Here is a 20,939-nt window from a genome sequence, read left to right on the forward strand (position 1 = left end):
TGAATAGCCTAAAGAATTTTGTGCTAATTTCATAGTAAGAAGTTATAAAGTTGGGAGACTGCAAATTCAGTTTTAAAAGAGAACTTGTTGGCCTTGACCAGTTGGTTCAGGGATCGAGCATTGGCAACCCTTCCCCTTTCGCTTCTCTCTTTCTCCCCACCATGGCTCAATTGGAGTGAGTTGGCCTTGGGCGCTGAGGATGGCTCCATGGCCTCCACCTCAGGTGCTAAGAAGAACTCATTGCTGAGCAACAGAGCAATGCCCCAGATGGGCAGAGCATCACCCCCCTAGTGGGCTTGCTGGGTGGATCCTGGTTAGGGTGCACGCAGGAGTCTGTTTCTGCCTCCTCTCCTCTCACTGAGTAAAAAGAGAGAGAGAGAGAGAGAACTTGTTTCATTTTACTTATGTTAGGTGGTGCTCTCACTGTGAGAGGACTAGTCTTTTGATCTGTTAGGTCTTTTGGGAAAAGCTGGGGTGATGTAAAATACATGTAATAAATGTTATATGAGAACCTTGATAACCACTGACCTCAAACAGGTTCAACCATGCACTGGCAGGGTTTGGGGAAGTTGGCTTTGTGATATATAACTAAACTAAATTCTCCACTTTTTTGAAAGGTATGTTGACATAACATCCAAACCTGTAGAGAATTTTTATGAGTTTGTTTGAGCCAAACTGACGACATATGCCAGTGAGCAATATTTCAGTTGCTCTGGAGAATAACAGTTTTGCAGCTTCTTTTATGCATTTGAATTTAAGTAGGGAAGTAAGGAAGATTACTTGGACGTGGTTGAAAGGAGGGAGTGATTGGATTACAGGATAGTTCACAAGATTATGTGCTCTCCTGAGTGTGGTTATGGTTTATTTCAAAGGTGTGTTAACATAGATGCACAGAAACTATGGGTAGGTCTTGCTTAAGGCAAAGATAACCCTTTTAATAAAGAAGTTGTGTGCCTGGGGCATGACTATCTATCTACCAAGACCTGGCCAGTTAGGAATTTCTGATTATATCGCCCTAAGTAGTTACTTTCAGTAGAGCACCCTTTTTCTGCCATAGGTATCAAAGCCTTTAATTACTTCTGTTGTTTTTGTCTGTGGATAATCAGTAAGTAAATGGTAAAAATAAAAAAAGAATTGAAAGAATACATTACTATTTAACATGCTATGAAGTATGATACTACAATACAGTTTATATTTTTAAATTGACTCTTTTAAAAAAAATTTTTATTTTATTTATTCATTTTAGAGAGGAGAGAGAGAGAGAGGAGAGAGAGACAGAGAGAGAGAGAGAAGGGGGAAGGAGCTGGAAGCATCAACTCCCATATGTGCCTTGACCAGGCAAGCCCAGGGTTTCGATCTGGTGACCTCAGCATTTCCAGGTCGACGCTTTATCCACTGCGCCAGCACAGGTCAGGCCTAGCTTATATTTTTAAAAGCTCTTGAAAACAAGTATGGAAATAAGTTTTTATTTGCATAGCTATTTCTCTATTCTGTATTTTAAAACAGTGCAAAAGCAGATTATCTTTTTTTAATGTTTAGTCAGCTTTATTAAAAAACTGGAAACAACCCAAATTTTCATTAACAGGAGAATGAATAAACAAATTACATATATTCATACAATAAAATACTTAATAAAAAATAAACTGCTGATTGGTAACATAACATTATGAATAAATTAAAATTTTTTATGTTCACAATTTTACAAGGGTGTACTGAAATATACTAAAAAGTGTCTATTTACAATTGATTCTATTTATGTTGGACTGAAGGACAGGTAAAACCAAGCTATGACAACAGAAATCAGAACAGTAGTTTCAGGGGCAACTTCCTAGGGGAAAAATAATCCTTTTTTTTCTTCCCTTGTTGGGTTAGGGAAGTTTGTTGCTTTGAAAAATATCTACTATGTCACATAAGATATTTTATGTGCAAGAAGAGGCAGAAAGGACACCTAAACATTTTTTAAATTTTTTAAAAATTTATTTATTGATTTTAGAGAGAGGGGGAGAGATCAATTTGTTGTTTCATGTATATACACATTTATTGATTGATTCTTGTATGTGTCCTGACCTTGGATTGAACCTGCCACCTTGGGGTATCAGGGCAATACTTTAACCAATTGAACTACTTGACCAGGGCTTACAAATTATTTTTTATAAATTCTAAAAGGTAACAGTTAGTCAAGGCTCTTTTGCTGAGAATAAATGTCCTTTGAGACAATTTTTGTGTGTGAATATAAAAGAGTAAAATCTAACTATTAGCATTACTAGGCTAATTCCAATTGATCAGAAGAGAGGCACTTTAAAATCTATTATTTATACATCTCAAGAAGTGTGCTAAAGCATTTGGAGAACTACAGTATTCTTTCTTTCTCTCTCTATTATTTTTTTTTCTGAAGTGAGAGCAGGAAGGCATAGAGACAGATTCCCACATGCGCCCGACCGGGATCCACCCAACATGCCCACCAGGGGGCGATGCATTGCCCATCTGGGACATTGCTCTGTTGTAACTGGAGCCATTCTAGTGCCTGAGGCAGAGGCCATGGAGCCATCCTCAGCGCCCAGGGCCAACTTTGCTCCAGTGGAGCCTTGGCTGTGGGAGGGGAAGAGAGAGATGGGGGGGGGGGGTGGAGAAGCAGATGGGCGCTTCTCCTGTGTGCCCTGGCCGGGAATCGAACCCAGGACTTTCACATGCCAGGCTGATGCTCTACCACTCAGCCAACCAGCCAGGGCCTCTTTCTCTCTTTTTTAAAGGTTTTATTCATTGATTTTTAGAGAGAAGATAGGGAGAAAAAAAGGCAGGGGGAGGAGCAGGAAGCATCAAGTCATAGTAGTTGCTTCTCATATTTGCTTTGACCGAGCCAGCTGGGGTTTTGAACCAAGGTGAGGTCACCTTTCCAGGTTGATGCTTTATCTACTGTGCCACCACAGACAGGTCAGACCACTATTCTCTTTTTATCTTTATGAATTGAAGACAAAGACAAAAATCTTCTCCCTACATGCCACTTCCCCAGGAGAAGCAGGCTTCTGTGTGAAAACGTGACTTGACCTTTCATGGAGGTGAGGACCTCACCGTTGTAAACCATGCTCAGGACTTGGTCCACACTCCCATTGCTGGCTGTTTATGAAAATGTTGTGGGGAAAGCCCCCCAAATTTATACACAGCCACTGATTTTTACATTTTCTTATTTTGTCAGTTTATTCCTAACCCATCTTCAAAGTTTCCTCTCCGCTCTTCCATTTGTATTATGCTTGTTTACAGAGTTTGCTATTTTTCAAACTCTTCCATTTCCATCAGCTCATCGGTCCCTCACAGGACCCTGAGAGGAACGCATTTTACAGATGAAAGAAGTGGAGCCTGAAAGAACTTGACAGATGTGTCTAAAATCACGTTGGTAAGTGCCAGGGCTGATGGCAAAACCCTTGTCGACGCTCTTTCCATCCGCATCCCAGTTCGCCTTCCGAAGGAAGAAGTGGGCAAGCACATGTATTGGCTTATTGGCATCCATGTTCTAGGGCTAGATGCCAAAAAAGTACTTAAGTAAACATGGGTGGCCTTTAGGAAAAGCTCCTCCCTTTTATCCTCCTCTCCCTCACTTACGGTAACTCATCACCACGAAATCTCCCACAAACTGGCAGCTGGCTTCCCAACCCCGCTCCTCTGCAGAGCAGAGCCGGCAAGTTCTATGCCCCACCGTCCTCCCCTCCCCCTGCTTTGATGAAACTGAACTGCCCAAGTTCAGCAATTGGCTTATTGTTCTGAGTCCTGTGTTTAGGGGGTGGAGGTGAGGAGCAGAGAAGGGATAAAAGGAAATAGATGTTTATTATAAGCCAAGCACGTAGTATTTAAAAAAAAAATTCAATGCCGCTGTTGAAGCATGGTAAGGAGAAGTTTATTCAGAGAAGAGACCGTAACAGTAGGTATAATAAGCACTGTGGTGGAATTCTGCAGCAGGGAAGAGAGGTTGGGCTCGACTCTGACTACAGACTAGGTGAGGGGACATTTTTAGCAGGGTAAGAGGGATTCTGGATAAACTGACCTAACAACCTAACAAGATTATTGCTGCACGCAGGCTAAGGTAATCAGATGTCACCTGGGGGACAGCAGAGGGTGGAATCTGATTAGGATATTGAGGGTGAACAGATATGAGGATGGAGGGATGCTGGTTAAACTGATTTATTAGAATTCCTGTTAAAACTAAAAACTGCCAAGAGAAACATGGAAATAGGAAAAGTTCAGGTGAGTTGGAGTACAGTTTGGTCAAGGAGAAAATCTGTCTGTAGTGGAATCATATGTTATCACATCTAGTCTGCAAGCAACACTCTAAGGCGGTGAAACCAATTTCCTTTTTCAAGATAATGAAACAGGCCCAAAGAGGGTCTTCTAGAGAACTGTAATTTATTCCAGATCTGCCTGCCTTGCAGTTTCCCAAATTCTCCTGCTTTTCCTGCCTCCGTGTCACATGGGACTCCCTCCTTAGGGAACACTTTCCGGCCCTATACACCTGGCTAACTGCCATTCACCCTCAATGTGTAGGCTTTGGCATCTTTCCTTTTTGGTCCCATAAACTTTGTAGCACTTTGCCTTTCATCTTTCAAGGGACATATGGTCTTCCTCTGTGTCTCTCTCCTCTGGACATCTGGAAGGAGGAACTGTGTCTCATTCATTCCTGCAGCCTCAGCAGCTAAGAACTGGCACCTAGTGGGCACTCAGACAAATCTGTCGAATTAATAAATATAGAACTCTAAGCCTGGTTTCTTTCTAGGATTCCAAGTCCTCTGGATTTCCCTCCTTTATTTCCTGCATCTAAGAGGACGAGAGTCTTTGTCCTACATCTGGCTGAAGACTCAGCCCTCAGCGGGTGCTCCGCTGGGCCGGCCCCGCCCTATCTGTCTGGCTGCACAGGACAGGAAGGCATTTCTGAGGCAGGAGAGGCACCTCTGAAGGCCGCAAGGCGGGCAACTTTCTTGTTACATTTTTTCTGAATTTGTGCCCTGCAGGGTCTGCCCCTGGGGGCCTTGATTTAATATTCAACACTACATGTTCCCGATGAGCCCGACCACTGTAAAACCAGTGGGTGGGCATCTCCGCTCTGGCTGCCCTTCCTTTGGGACGATCTTCCTCTTCCTCCTCCTTTTCCTTCTCTTCCTCCTTTTTATCTTACTTTTTGGTCTTTGGAAAAATTAGTCTTTCTAATAGACCAAACCAGAATGATAATTCTTCAAAATCTTAGACATAAAATCAGTGAGATGCCTGGATGTGTTCCTATACCATTTAAAAAATTTTTGTCAGCGTCTGTTTCGCAAATTTACCTTCTATGTTTAATATGTGTTTGTGTTTTATTTCTCTTCTAGTGCTTTATTGGTTTCTGGTTTTTATTAACATTAGTACATGCTATTGAGGAGAAAATGGACTTACTATATTCAGGGCGAGGAGGAGGGCTCCTGAGCCCAGGAAGGGTGGCTCTAATGTAACTGATTTAAGCCAGTTATAATCTCGATTTCCTCCTCTCTCTTTCCCTTACAATTCAGCAGCTGTAATGCTTCTTTGCAACCCCTCTAACATCTTTTTTATAAACTAAATTCCTATATTTTCTGAAGTACTTAACAATATTAATAATAATTTGATATATCTTTTACACTTCTATTTGGAATGTTACTGTTTTTCTTAGTTTTTAAGCGGTTCACCCAGACCGTTCCTTCATTACTTTGCATGATTTTGCAGAAAGCATGGTTGCTCAGTAACACGTTTGTTATGTTATAGTAGAAGACACCTGAGCCCCTGCAATAACAACTATGTTACTGAAATCTGAGCAGGTATTTAAGCTCACTGGGACTGTTTGCTCTCCTGAAAAATGCGGATAATAATTGTTCCTATCTAATAGGATAAAATTATTGTGAGAAGTCAATGAGAAAGTGACTGTAAAATTCTTAGCACAGTATCAGTATATAAAGAGCGCTCAACAAATTTACCAATTATTATTATTATTATTATTATTATTATTCGTTAGCTATCTCTTGTATGACTTGACTGTGATTCTTTTGCAGTGTTCGTTCTCTTCTGGACACCCTGCTATTTGTCATCATTTTCTTCAGGGGTGGGGTCCAGGTCATCTAGATTGGGCCGTGTGTAGAGGACTAGGGACCTCCACATCCTAGTTCTGTACTCGATGATTTGATGATTATAACCCTCTATTAGTTTCTTTTCTTCCCCATACTTCCTCATGATGATGCAGCTAAAAGACCTATGTCTTTATCACCTATTCACTGATAAGCCAAGTTTCCTTATCTCATATTTTGTAATTTTAAAAAGTCAACATAAAGCCCTGGCCGGTTGGTTCAGCGGTAGAGCGTCGGCCTGGCGTGTGGGGGACCCGGGTTCGATTCCCGGCCAGGGCACATAGGAGAAGCACCCATTTGCTTCTCCACCCCCTCTCCTTCCTCTCTTTCTCTCTCTTCCCCTCCCGCAGCCAAGACTCCATTGGAGCAAAGATGGCCCGGGCACTGGGGATGGCTCCTTGGCCTCTGCCCCAGGCGCTAGAGTGGCTCTGGTCACGGCAGAGCGACGCCCCAGAGGGGCAGAGCATCGCCCCCTGGTGGGCGTGCCAGGTGGATCCCGGTCGGGCGCATGCGGGAGTCTGTCTGACTGTCTCTCCCCATTTCTAGCTTCATAAAAATACAAAAAAAAAAAAAAAAGTCAACATAAAGCTGAATGCTTAACCTATTAAATTCATCTTGTCAATTAGCCATCATCTAGTGCACCTGGATGAGGCCTGACTCTTTCATACTATATATTGTACCTCGCCAACCTGCTTCAGGCCATCTGCACACTTGCCCAGTTTGCTTTCTCTAGACTCATCCAAATTGCAGATAACATTATTGGGAAGGATGAGAGCAGAGTCACTGTATACTGAATCTTCAGATTTTTCTCCAGGTTGACATTTGGGGTACTGTTGTACCCCAGGTATAAGTTCACCTAATACTAATATAATTTCCTCCACCTTTCCCTATTTTAGCTACAAATCTAGCCCCCCTTGACTGCCAGCCACCCCTAAATAGGATTGGCAGGCCCCTTGGTTTATCACATCATTTTGGCTGTTTCCTTTCTGTGTCCCTCCCCCACCTCGAGGGTAATAGTGAGTGTTGCTTACTGTTGTATCCCCCGTCCCTAGCATGCACACTTCATCAGATATTTATTGATTGTTGAATGAATGAATGAACACTTTTGTTAAGTCTCTAGCTGAAGTGAAGGTACGCATTTCCATGGACAGTGTCCTCATCCGGCAGTCGGGCGGCTGGGCAGCAAGTAAAGTCCACCCACGTGACCAGTTCTTGGTGGACACGTGCAGGCTCCCCGGTGTCTTCTGATATTTGAAGAGTCCAGCAGTCAGGTTTTTAGCAATCTTTTCCAGAATTTTGCATCTGTGACAGTTATAGAAAACCCAATGTGGGTGTTGCCATTTTGTTACACAGTGTGCTTGAACTATTTATTTACTCGAGTTGAATAAAGGTTAATTTTCATTTTATCTTCTGATTATTGGGCACATGAATTTCAGGTGATTCATATCACCTTAAAGTCCAGAGACAGTCTTTTCATTTAGCCACTATTTCCAACAATGAATCATGTGAACTCTGCTTGAAAGAACTGATTAGATTCTTCCTGGACTGATGTAGGACACCCTGTCCAAGGAGGGCTGGGAGACTCCCCGGTTCCAGGTCCTGAGGTGGAGTTTGTCTGGAGGGCAGTGGCCTGCTGCTCTCTTCTGTCTCCAAGAGTACAAAAGCAAGATTGAGAGGACAGGAGCCTGGGCAGATGAACTCCTCCTGCTCCTTCCTAGGCTCCTCGCCCAACCATCTGATATTTCCTATCTCAAGGCACCAGCAAGACCCAGCCACCAATACAGAGGTGAAAAGTAGCTTAGATTCCTTCTAATCAATCACAAAGTCCAGTGGGGCTCTCCTCTCAAATGCTACTCACATCCAGTGGTGTGCTGGTAAATGTTTAACAACCAATCCTGAGGGGGGAAATGTCTCCAATTTGTAGTGTTTGTCAACTTCCGTGGTGTAAATCCTCCCAGTATGGCTAATTCCAAGCTATCAATGTGGAGTGGGGAACAGGCTGTGCACCAGCTATGCAGGCTGGCTCCAGCGCAGCCCTGCACATTCTTTCACTTTCCTGTCTCACCTCCACTGCCCCAGATCAGTTCCATGGCTCTCAAAGGCCCAGAGTCTGCTCCTGCTGATGGTTCCAGCCTCATGAAGCCCTGTTCCTGGAAGCTTTTCCTGGCTTGGTTTTGCTCCTGCTGAGTCATTTAGGTGTCCCATAATGTCCTGTGTACAGCACTGTTTTCACATAGAATTGCTATGGTATGTTTTCATGTCAGTTTTTCTCACTGGTCTATGAACTTCTTGAGCACAGCACTGATGGTACTGACAAAAAAGGTAGTATTTATTGATCTGGGACAAATGCTAAGCACCTTTTAGGTGTTATCTTAATTGTTACAACTCTGTGAGATAGATGTTCTTATCATCTTCATTTTATAGGTAAGGAAAGAGACACTGAGAGGCTAAGCAATTTGCCCAAGGTTGCACAGCTGGGCAGTGTCTCAGCCAGTTTTGACCCAGGCCCGGTCGCAGAACCAGGACCCTTAACTACTAAGGCCCCTTTGCCTTTGTGTCTCTGGCACTGTGCCTGGTCCATAGCAGGTGCCCTTCGATAGTGTGTTGAGGGATTTAATGAGAGAAGGTCGATGCTGGCAGTGACCTTGACGAATCTCTTTGCTCCAGTTTGCCCAGCCTCACTCCTAACAGCGGCAGAATGACATTTCAAAAAATAGAAACCTGATCATGTCACCTTTCTGATGGAAAATTTCTATGTTTCTGTAAATTGTAAGACAAATTCCTTACCTTGATACCTATGAACCTTCGTGATCTTTTGTCTGCCAGTGTCTCCACCATTCACAATTGCATTCATTCATTTAAGTCGCATAACTCATCCAACAAATCCAATATTTATTGAATCAGCAAGTTCCAGACTTTGTTCTAGGTGCTTAGGATCTGTACAAAAAGGGCAGTTTCTACCCGCGAGGGGCTTAGAGTTCAGTAGAGAGGGACAGACACACGGCACATAGTTGCTACCTGGTTGAACGGGAGGGAGGCGGCTGCAGGGGACATGCGGCTGCTGTCTGGGTGCCGCACCCGCCCTCCAGCTCTGGCCAAACTCCCGGCACATTGCCACGGGAGACCTGCTGCTGACTGTTTCACGTCATTTGCTCATGTTTCTTTCTGTTCCTAGAATTTTTTTTTTTTACCCCCTCTACTTATCCTTAAAAATTCCTCTCAAGCGTCACCCACAGGAAATCCTTGGTCCACCCCCCGCCAGCCGAGCTGGTATCCATCTCTGTATCCATCCTAGCACTGAACTCCCCGTTCTGCTGGCTCGTTTCCCTGTCCCTCTCTCTGGCCTGTGAGCTCATCCCTGATTTTTATCTCTGGACACAGAGACGCTAAGTAAATGTTAAATAAACGAATAAATACAACTAATGATTGGAAATGTCTCTGGGGAAACGTCATCTTCAGACATCTAACTCCGAACCGCTGTGGCTCTAAGCACCAACACTAGATTCTCTCCTCTGTGTCCTCTCCTTTCACATCTCCCTCTTGGGAACATCCATTAACATTTCTGCTCCAATTACTTATCAACACTGGCATATCAGAAGGAAACTACCTTTATGTTTGAATCCAACCATGAATGAGGGTGATCCTCGCGGTTGCTTTTTAGAATCTTTTCAAAACCTAGAGTTGTCATAACAGATAAATTTTGTCCACTTGCCCATTGTCTGAATGCTCTGGGCAGCATTGTTGTGGGACAACGGGTGTAAGAGCAGATAAAGAAGGAACGGGGTGTCTGGGTTGAGGACAGTGATGTGGGAAGGGAGCTTATCAGATGGAAACATGAAAGGTCTCCACATAGGACTGACAGGTGTGGGTGGGTAGGTGGGGGGGAGGGGCAGTGAAAGGCTGTAGACATCCCACACATTCTTTCGGAGAAGCACTGTTTTCCCAAAGGCATATGTGTGTCTATTAGTAGATCTCTTGAATGCAACTTGGATTTGTTGGTGGCACTCCCTGGTGGATTGATTCTCATAACTGTGTGCTTTTTTCTTCTCTGCCCAAGGCCAAGGGCAGAAGGGCAGGTTACCATCCTGCACCTGTCACTGTGCCTGGAAGGGGAGGCAGAGCACCAGGGTGAAGAAGGGCTTTGTTTTATGAGAACAATAAAGGGGCAGTTCTTTGATATTCCCAGGAGGCCTGGGAAGCCTCTCCTTTTGTGAGCAGGACTCTGACAGCCCTTTCCAGGCACAAAGATAAATGTAGAAAAGGGAACAATCGAGGTTTGAAGCAGAGTCCCCCCCCCCCCCCCCATGGAGTAGGATGCCCAATGACGCCCTCTTTGCAGGGTTGGGTGCTATAAACTAGTGCTTAAGACATTTAGAGCAAAGTGATTATTTTTAAAAGCATGAGATTTATTTTAAGAGCCATTAGAGAATGGCCCTGTGTGTGTAAAGGCCTTCTGGAGACAATTGCATCTGACACTATAGATTTATCTTGTTGAGTAATTTCCTTTGGGTCTGGAAGGCACAGATGTGATGTTGGAGTCCCAGAGAAAGTTGGCTCCTGCAGGGATCATTTCTCCTTGTTCATTAAGGGGTTTGGACGAGCCACATGGGGCAGGTCCTGGGAGCTGTGGACCAACTCCTGTTTGTAACTGGGGATGGGGGTGGAGATGGTGGGTGATGTGAAGCAAATGGCACATTGGTCAGGTCTTAGCACCTCTGGGCCACCTCCTACTTGTTTCTGGGAAATTGTGTTTGTGTGTGTGTGTGTGTGTGTGTGTGTGTGTGTGTGTGTGTGTGAGTGTGTGTGTTGGGGAAGGAGTGCTGTACAAAGCAGATGGTATACCAGCAGGAATTTCAGTAGGAAACTAAACAGAGCCTTCCCTCCATCTGCTCCTTTAGCAATCAGCTTGACCAGAGCCCAGTGAAGTACTAGAAGCAGCTGCAGGTCCCGGGCAGTGGTGAGAGCAGGCTCAGGAATGAAGGCGGGCCCAGGGACGAAGGCATTTACTAGCTGAGTGACCCTGGCAAGTCACCTTCTCTGTAAACTGGGAATAATATTAACGTCCACCTCCTAGGGCTGTTAGGAGGGTTAATGAGAAAATGCAGGTGAAACTCCTCCCTCCGCTTGGCTCAGAGTAAACTCATAACTACTTCTGAATGTCCCTGGACAATGGCAATTGTGTTTGACCTGATCTCCCTTCTTCTGTTCCTGTCCCCTTGATAGCCCTTTCCCACAAAGCAACCAGCGTGACCTTTTAAAAATGTAAAGCACATCCTGTCAGCTTCCAAAGGTTTTCCATTGCTCTGACCGCCTCTGCAACCCATTTCCCTGTGATCAAGGGCTCTGGCTGCACCAGAACGATCTGCTCCTGCAACGGGCCGAGCCCGCTCCAGCCCCGGGCTCTTGCCCTTGCGGTTCCCTCTGCCTGGCATGCTCCGCCCTCCTAATTTACATGGCCGGCTCTTCCTGAGCACGATCTCCACATTGAAGAGAGCTCTTCACCTGCACTCCAGCATACCACTCCTCTTTATATTTATCACTATCCAAAGTTATCGTGTTTATTTCTTGTTTCTCAGAATCATGTATGTCCCCAGCCCCCAGCCCTCACTGTTGCCACCTTTCCCTCCCTTAGAATCCAAACCCTTCAAGGGAACTTGTCCTTTTTCCCCCTTTTTTCACTGCTGTGTCCTCAGAATCTTGCACAGTGCTTGACACATGGAAGGTGTCTAATAAATGTTGGTTGAATCAATGAAAGAATGAATGAGTCTTGTCCTGCTCATCTCCATCCTATCCTTTCCTCAAAGTTTAGCTCAAGACTAAACTTCACCATGAGGTCATTTCTGACCATCTCAAGTTTGATGGCAGGGGCCGGGAAACTTTTTGGCTGAGAGAGCCATGAACTCCACATATTTTAAAATGTAATTCCGTGAGAGCCATACAACGACCCGTGTATGTTACGCATTATCCAATAAAAATTTGGTGTTGTCCTGGAGGACAGCTGTGATTGGCTCCAGCCACCCTCAACCATGAACATGAGTAGGAAATGAATGGATTGTAATACATGAGAATGTTTTATATTTTTAATGTTATTTTTTTTTTTATTAAAGATTTGTCTGCGAGCCAGCTGCAGCCATCAAAAGAGCCACATCTGGCTCATGAGCCATAGGTTCCCAACCTCTGTTTTAGGGGTATCTTCTATTTCCCTCTTAGTTCATGCCCTGAATGGAGTTGGTGATTTCTCTTCTCTTTTTCTTCCCTCCTCTTTCTTCCTCCTTTCCTTCTACCTGTCTCTTGTACCCATAAATTTTTCCCATTTGTGAGGTGCTCAAGATTTTTAAAATTTTATTTTAATGACTTTGGGTAAAATAGCAAGCCAAAATCTAAACATAAAACGGCCCTCGTATAACTAGTGCAGTGACATGAATACAAAGGTACCATGTCCCTGGAAACACAAGGCTCTGGATTACACGAGGAATTTTGGTGTGGGAAATAGAGAATTGAAATATTACATGTTTAAATTGCACCTGGGAAAACCTCCACCAAGTTAATAATTGGAAAATATGCATGAAGGGTGTAAGTCCTCTTGTGACTTCTCTTGAGGTTAAAATTATTTTAAAATTAAAATGTTAAAAATTCTTTCCCCCCTCAAAAAATGTATAAAAGTAGAATTTATCTCTCTCTCTCTCTCTCTCTCTTTTATAGCTTTTATTTTCATGCCATGCTTAGAAAGGCTTCTTTATCTTAAGGTCATAAGAATATTCACTCATGTTTTCTTTCTATGGTCTCCTTTATTTGTGTTGAAATATTGGATCTATCTGGAATTTGGTGTTGAAGCAGGAAAATAATCCAGGTTTATTTTCTCCCACATGTCTAACCAATTTTCTGCACAACTTTTATCGAATAATCAATCTTTCCTTATTGGTATGAAAGGATATGTTTATCATGTGCTAAGTCATGTACTCAGACTCTATATATTCCATATATGTAATATCTGTTGGTATGCCCTGGACTTATTTGTGTTCCTTTGATGTGTCCATTTGTGTCTTTCTTGGTTCTCACCCCACCCCCTCCCATAATTATTCTAGAGATTTTGGGTATTTATTTTTCCAGAAGAATTTCAGAACACTATCACTTGAGGGTTATTTGATTTCAGGTAACATAACAACCGATTTGAAAGAGTTTATTGGGTATATGAAGAGCTTGTCATGCAATGAAAGGAGAAGTGGAAGAACCAGGCTCAGTAAGGGTTAAAAGAACAAGAAGGACCTGGGTGCACATGACAGAAATGTTTAGGCTATCACTCTGGTCCTCTGCCTTAGCTATTACATGACTTAATCCCAACCACTAGCTTAAAGCCTATTGTTCAAATTCTTGGGAAAAATAATTGAATTGGCCACTAGCCAACCAACAGATTGATTCTATCTGATTCAGGTGCCTGTAGTGGTTGCGTGTTACAAGTATAAGGGGAAAGTTCTCAGAAAACAGCTATTCGGGTTTGGCAGACATCCTAAATAATATATAGTAAAAGTTTTGCAGGTATTGAGTCTTTTAGCCTAAGAACAATGTGGGTCTTTCCATTTGTCCAAATCTCTTTTGATCCTTCACAGAGATATTACTTCTATGAATCTTTTCTTAAAGTTTTTTTTTAGAAAAGTCTCAAAGTATATATTTAAGTATTTTATGCTTTTTATTATTTTGAGTAAAATTTTATTTTTTATTATGTTTTTAGAAATGGTTGATGGCTTGTTTTTTGTATATAGGAAAGTAATTAGTTTTTATATTTAATTTTAACCACCTAGTCTATTAAATTTTCTGATTATTTCTAATTACTTGAGTTTGCTAGGTAGAGAATCATGTTATCTGCAAATAAAGACTATTTTATCTGCTTTATAATATATTCTTATATTTTATATTCTTTTTAAATTATAACATTTTTATTACAAATGAAATGAAACCAATAAGTTTATTTCCATTTTTTAAACCAAGAGAAAGGACAGAAATATTTTGTTACATTTTGAGAAGTGTAACAAATAGTGAAGGAAGATACTGAACTTCTTGTTGAACTTAACTGGAAAAATCTGTCCAGTCAATCATGAATGCATCAATCCACCCCATAAAAAAGTTTATTGTTGCCCTTTTTTATACTATAGATTCTTGCCGCTACAATAAAACAAATACAGTCCTGATCCTTAAAGATGTTAGAAAAGAAACAAACACAAAAGCAAACAATCATAATAGTGTATATGGCAAAGCACATGGTTTTAAAGGAAACACATCAAACGGGATCTCTAAACCAGCCTCGGACAGTCAGGAAGGCTCTTGGAGGAAGGTGACGTCTTAGGACATTGCTGAAGAAAATAGTTGAATGGAAAATAAATACATTATGCCATTTAGTTGCTTTGAAATTCTTGGGTGTGAACATGTCAATGTTTTTAGCCATTAGCCATTGTGAAATCTTCATAAATCTCAAAAATTTCTATTTGCTTTTGCAGCTCAGGCGACCAATGGCACTCTGGGAAACCTGGCCCTGGATACCAGTCTGCTGGAGGAGTTCTTGGGCAATGACTTCGATTTGGGGGCCTTGTAAGTAATGAGAGCACTGTTCTCCATTTGCTGTTCTTAAAATTATGAAATAATTAAATGGTCTGGTATGTGTTCCCGCCACTTGTATTTTCTAGAAGAGCTTATGTAGAGTTGGTATTGTTACTTCTATAAATCTTTGGCAGGTTTCACCAGTGAAGCCAGCTAGGCCTGAAGTTTCTTTTTAGAGGAAGGCTCTCCCCTTCCAATTTAATACCTTTAATAGGTATGGGGCTATTCAGGTTATCTATGGGTAGTCATCAACATAGCAATTCATCTTTCAGTGAATCTGTCCATTTCTTCTAAGTTGTCAAATTTACTGGCCTAATGTTGTTCATTATATTTCCTGGTTGTACTTTCAATGTCAGTCCAATCTATAGTGATGATCCCTTTGATATCAGTAATTTGTAACTTTTTTTTTTCTTGATAGATCTGGCAAGAGTTTTATTAACTTTTTGAAGAACCAGCTTTTGGTTAAATTTATATATATATATATATATATATTATATATATATATAAAATATATATAATATATATATATTTTATAGGGACAGAGAGAGAGAGAGTCAGAGAGAGGGATAGATAGGGACAGAGACAGGAATAGAGAGAGATGAAAAGCATCAATTATCAGTTTTTTTGTTGCGACACCTTAGTTGTTCATTGATTGCTTTCTCATATGTGCCTTGACCACAGGCCTTCAGCAGACCAATTAACCCCTTGCTCGAGCTAGCGACCTTGGGTCCAAGCTGGTGAGCTTTTCGCTCAAGCCAGATGAGCCTGCGCTCAAGCTGGCAACCTCGGGGTCTCGAATCTGGGTCCTTCTGCATCCCAGTCCGAAGCTCTATCCACTGTGCCACTGCCTGGTCAGGCAAATTTATATTCTTAACTGGGTTTTTTGTTTGTTTTCTTTTTCATTGATTTCTGTTCTTATTTTCTGATATTAATGTGGCCACTCCAGCTTTCTTTTTTCATTTTTTAGAGTAAAATTCAAATTTTTTCTCGTATATTTTGTGAGTTATATTTTGTTAGTTATAACTCTGTTTTATGAGTTTCAACACATTGACAGAGTAGTATAATTACTACCGTGATCAGCACACACAGCATCCTCACCTGGAACATTTCCCTTGTGCTTCCCCTCTGTGGTCAAACCTCCACCCACCCTGAGCCCCTGGTGACCACAGATCATTTCTCTGTCTTTAGAGTTTAGCTTCTCTTGAACTATCACATAAACGAAACCATATTGTACTTAACATTTTGAATGTGGCTTCTTTCACTAAGCACAGAAAGTCTTTGATCACTAATTCATTTCTTTTTGTCTTATCCAGTCACCCATTCAAGGACATTTGGATTATTTCCAATTTTTGACAATTATGAATAGTTTGTATAAATATTCATGCACAGGTTCTTGTGTGATCAAGTGTTTTAATTTCTCTAGGATAATACTTAGGGTAAAGACTGCTGACTCATACTGAAAGTATAAACTTAACTTTATAAAAATTGTCAGATTTTCTAGAGTGGCCACCCATTTTGTATTACTACTAGCAATATGTGAAACGTCCAATTGCTTCTCTTTATCACCAGTTCTTGGTATTATCAGTTTTAAAAAATTTTATTATAGCCATTCTACTATGTTTATTGTGGTATCTCATTGTGGTTTAATTTGTATTTTCCCAATGATTAATGATATTGAGTATCATTTCATGTGCTTATTTGCCATCCATACATCTTCTTTGATAAACTACCTCTTCAAATATTTTGCTCATTTAAAAAAATTAAGGTTGTTGTTTTCTCTTTTGAGTTTAGAGAACACTTTAAATGTTCTGGATATAAGAACTTTGTTGGCTATGTGATTTGTGGATATTTTCTCCCAGTTCATAGCTTATAGCTTATGTTTTCATTCTCTTCATGGTGTATTTCCCAGAGCAAAAGTTTAAAATTTTGATGATGTCCTATTTGTTATATTTTTCTTAAATAGTTTGTGCTATATTTCTAAGAAATATAGATATTGCCTAATCTAAGTTCCCAAAGATTTTCTACTGTATTTCCTTATATGACATTTTTCTGGCTTTAGGATCTGGGTAAATATAAGCTCTTAAAATTAGTTGGTTCCTCTTAAATTCTCTGGGTGAGATTATGTGGCATTGGCTTTATTTCTTACTGAAATATTTGATAGAATTAACCGGTGAAATAATCTATGCCTGTAGTTTGCTCTGTTGGAAGATTTTACCCACAGATTAAATTTATCCCATACATTCATGTTATCTTTTTCTCCCTAAGGGAGTTTTGGTAGCTTTTTCCCCACCCAGGAACCAGTCCATTTCAAATTTATGGGCATTGAGTTGTTCATACCATAGTATTTCTTATTAGCCTTTTGCAGACTCGGAGGCGTCTGTAGTGAGTATATTCCCTCTTCTGTTCCTCAGGTAGGTAATTTGTATCTTTTCTCTTTTCTGATCAATCTCATTAATATTTATCAATTTTATTGATCTTTTCAAATAAGCCTCTTTTGGTTTCATTGATTTTCTTCATTTTGCTTGTTTTCAATTCCACTCATTTTTTTCTCTTTTATTATTTTCTTCTGATGCTTGCCTTAGGGTTTGGTTTGCTCTTCTTTTTTAGTTTCTTAAGCAATTTGATTTCTTTTTTTTAATCTTTTTTTTTTCCTACAGAGACAGAGAGAGAGAGTCAGAGAGAGGGATAGACAGGGACAGAGAGACAGGAATGGAGAGATGAGAAGCATCAATCATTAGTTTTTCGTTGGCAACACCTTAGTTGTTCATTGATTGCTTTCGCATATGTGCCTTGACCACGGGCCTTCAGCAGACTGAGTAACCCCTTGCTCGAGCCAGCAAGCTGGTGAGCTTTGCTCAAACCAGATGAGCTCACACTCAAGCTGGTGACCTCGGGGTCTCGAACCTGGGTCTTCCGCATCCCAGTCCGACGCTCTATCCACTGTGCCACTGCCCAGTCAGGCTTGATTTGAGTTCTTAGTTGGAGACAATGCTTTGTTTCTGAGTTTAAATATCCAGTGTTACACACTTCCCTTAGCTGTCTTCTTCAGTTTTGATATGCTATGTTTAATTTTCTTTCAACTCAAGAGATTGTCTAGTTTTCCTTGAGACGTTCTCTTTGACTCATGGGTTGCTGGAATTCTATTGTTTAATTTCCAAATATTTGGGAGTTTTCATATGTTTTTCTGTTACTGATTTCTAGTTTAATTCCATTATGGACAGGCATGCTTTGTATGATTCTACTTCTTTTAAATTTGCTAAGGTTTATTTTATGACCCAGGATATGATCTATTTTGATGACTGTTCAATGTGCACTTTTAAAGAATGTGCATTCAACTGTTAGCATTTTATAAATGCTAATTAGGTCAAATTTGTTGACCTTATTTTTCAGGTCTTCTATATCCTTGCTGATTTTTGTCTACTTCTTTTATCTGTCACTGTTAGAGGAATAGTAAAGTTGTTTAGAATGATTGTGGATTCAGAAAGTTTGGTTCTAAGTTCTTTTTTTCCCAGCACTTGAAAAATTTTGACTTACTGTATTCTGACCTCCATGATTCTGATGAGAAACACTTATTTGAATCATTGTTCCCTTTCATGTAACATGTCATTTTCCTCCAGCTGCAAGGTATTTTCTTTGTCTCTAGTTTCTAGGAGTTTTTATTATGATATGACTGGGTATGGACATGGATTTTTGGAGAGTATATTGATTGGGATTTGCTCAAATTTTTGAATCTGTAAATTTATTTATTTTTATTACATCTGGATAGTTTTCAGCTATTATTTCTTTATATTAATTTTTCTCTACTGACATCTTTCTTTCCTCTTCCTAGGACTGCAACGATACAAATGTTAGACCTTTGATACTGTACACAGGTCCCTGAATCTCATTTAATTTTTTCCCTGATCATTCTCCTCTCTGTTTTTTATATTGGGTAATTTCTATTGATCTGCCTTCAAATTTACTGACTCCTGACATCATCTTCATTCTGTTATTAAGCCCCCTGTAAAGGCCCTCATTTTCCTCTCCCATGAGAGACAGAGAGTGAAACCAGACCTGAATTTCCATAGTAATGGAATATAACCTGTTTGAGGATATTTCTGAAACCTGGATCTTGTTGCTCTTTGCCAACAAAACCATCCTTACCAAATGACCGTGGGAAGAAGGGAAGCTCAATGTTTTGCAAGCTAGTTACACACACACACACACACACACACACACACACACACACACGCACATACACACTACTGGTAAGTTACCAAATGTCTGAGCCCACACCTGAGCCTGCTGTTGTGTTCCAGGCACTGTGTGGGCTGACCTCCCTTCACATTCCTCTCACTCCAACCAAGCAGCCAGGCAGCAGGCATGAATTCTTGTGGGGAAGGTGGGCAGTGGCTAGATCCTTACCATCTCTGGCCTAGAAACAACCTCCAGTTTTCCAGTCTCTCTCTCTTACATGATTTCTCCTTAAGAGAAGGTGCAGCTGATTCCACCAGGTTCTGTTAATTCGTCGGAATCACTTTTATAACCAGAGAAAGAACGTTAGCTATTTGGGGGGCAAATTGAACCAAAGTCTTATTTGAAGATCTGTCTTCTTATCTGGGAGTTCTGAAACCTGCTTTATAATATTAGTCCCCATGATAATAATGGTCCCTCCTGCAGGACCAGCGATTTCTCCCTATAGGTTATTGCTATTGGTTTGCCCGATCAGATTCATTCTCTATCTTTGGGGTGGGTGGGGTGTGCACAGAGGTAAAGGGAGAAGCTAATAGTATTAAGCACTTACAAAGTGTTGGGCAGTGCTTTTTGTACCTTATTTTCTTCTGTTTCCAAGTAAGAGAAGGGGAGATAGAGGGACAGACTTCTGCATGCACCCCCACTGGGATCCACCCGGCAACCCCCATCTGGGGCAGATGATCTGCCCACCTGGGGCCATGCTTTCAAGTGAGCTATTTTTAGCACTTGAGGTGGAGCATCTCCATGGAGCCATTCTCAGTGCTCAGGCTGTGGGAGGGGAAGAGAAGAGAGAGAGAGTAGGGGGAGAAGGAGGGAGAGAGAAGCAGATGGTCACTCCTCCTGTGTGCTCTGACCAAGAATTGAACCCAGGACATCCACACTCTGGTCCAACGCTTTACCACTGAGCAAACTGGCTAGGCCTTTTGCAGTTTACTTATTCACTTATTTAATTACATGTTTGATTTTACACAGTTCACTCTTTTAACAAACTCTGCCCAATAGGCACACTATTGTTCATATTTTACAGATGAGAAGGCTGAGGTTCAAAGAGGTTAAGTAACTCCATAGGTAAATAAGTGGCAAAGCTGGAATTAAGTTGTCTCGCTCTAGAATACACGCTCGTTCTTCTACAGGCAGCTTTTAGATTAATTGATATCTTAAAGGATATTTTGGAGGATTGTGAACCTTAGGGAAATAATCTAAATGAGTGTCAAGTCATCTGCTAGAACGTGTGACTCAGGATGGATCTGAGCCGTACATAGTTTGCAAAGATTGTCAGAGTTCACATCCACTCAAGAATAGTCCTATGATCAGTTTGATAAAAACTGCTTGATAAAAACTGCTCAGGTGCATGCAGTTAAGTGGGGCTGCAATAAAAATCCAAGAGAGAACAAGTAGAAACAGGTCTGGTTTATGACCACAGGGTTGTTGGGCTGGTTCAATGATCGTTACATCTGCACAACCTACTCAAATACGCCAAGTGCGGAGTATTTTTAAACATCAGGCTCTTTTCGCAGGTTAGTTGCATTCCTCCCAATGTAGGTTTTCTTGCTGAGGTTCACAGTTAGTAAGTAGCAGAGCTGGGATTCACCCCTGAGTTTCCTACAAATCCTGATTACTTCTCCTCTAGTATATCGCCTATAAATTGTTCTTTTAAAAATGATCTGTGGCAACTCTTTATCTAAGTGATCTAAGAGACCACTCCACTGCAAATGTACTGAGAGCCAGTTTGAATCTCCTAGGCAGACTGTCAAATCTCAAACATACAGTATTAAAAAATGGAACTATTGGCTCTGCAAAATAGATGCCCCTAAATTCTCTGTGGAAAACTGGTCCCATAAAATGCAGTAAGAAACAAAAGTTTCATGATCAATAAATAAGTTTATGAGTCACTTGCTTAAAATTAAATGACCTTCTTTACTGCAGCCCCTTTCAGAACCTTGCTGTGCTAATGTGCAACTAGGAAGGTGAATGAGGTGTTCTTCACACTTATGTGGC

The 20,939-nt window shown here is 41.2% G+C and overlaps 1 protein-coding gene across 1 annotated transcript in view; it reads left to right on the forward strand.

Annotated features, from left to right (window-relative positions):
• The window catches only part of MYRFL (myelin regulatory factor like), a 121,364-nt gene that overhangs the window by 13,505 nt on the left and 86,920 nt on the right, over positions 1-20,939 (forward strand). The window contains exon 2 of the mRNA XM_066368544.1: positions 14,609-14,699. Coding sequence (XP_066224641.1) covers positions 14,609-14,699 — 91 coding nt within the window. The remainder of the gene's footprint in view (positions 1-14,608; positions 14,700-20,939) is intronic.

This window comes from Saccopteryx leptura, chromosome 2, assembly GCF_036850995.1.
Source record: "Saccopteryx leptura isolate mSacLep1 chromosome 2, mSacLep1_pri_phased_curated, whole genome shotgun sequence".
NCBI classification, from domain to species: domain Eukaryota; kingdom Metazoa; phylum Chordata; class Mammalia; order Chiroptera; family Emballonuridae; genus Saccopteryx; species Saccopteryx leptura.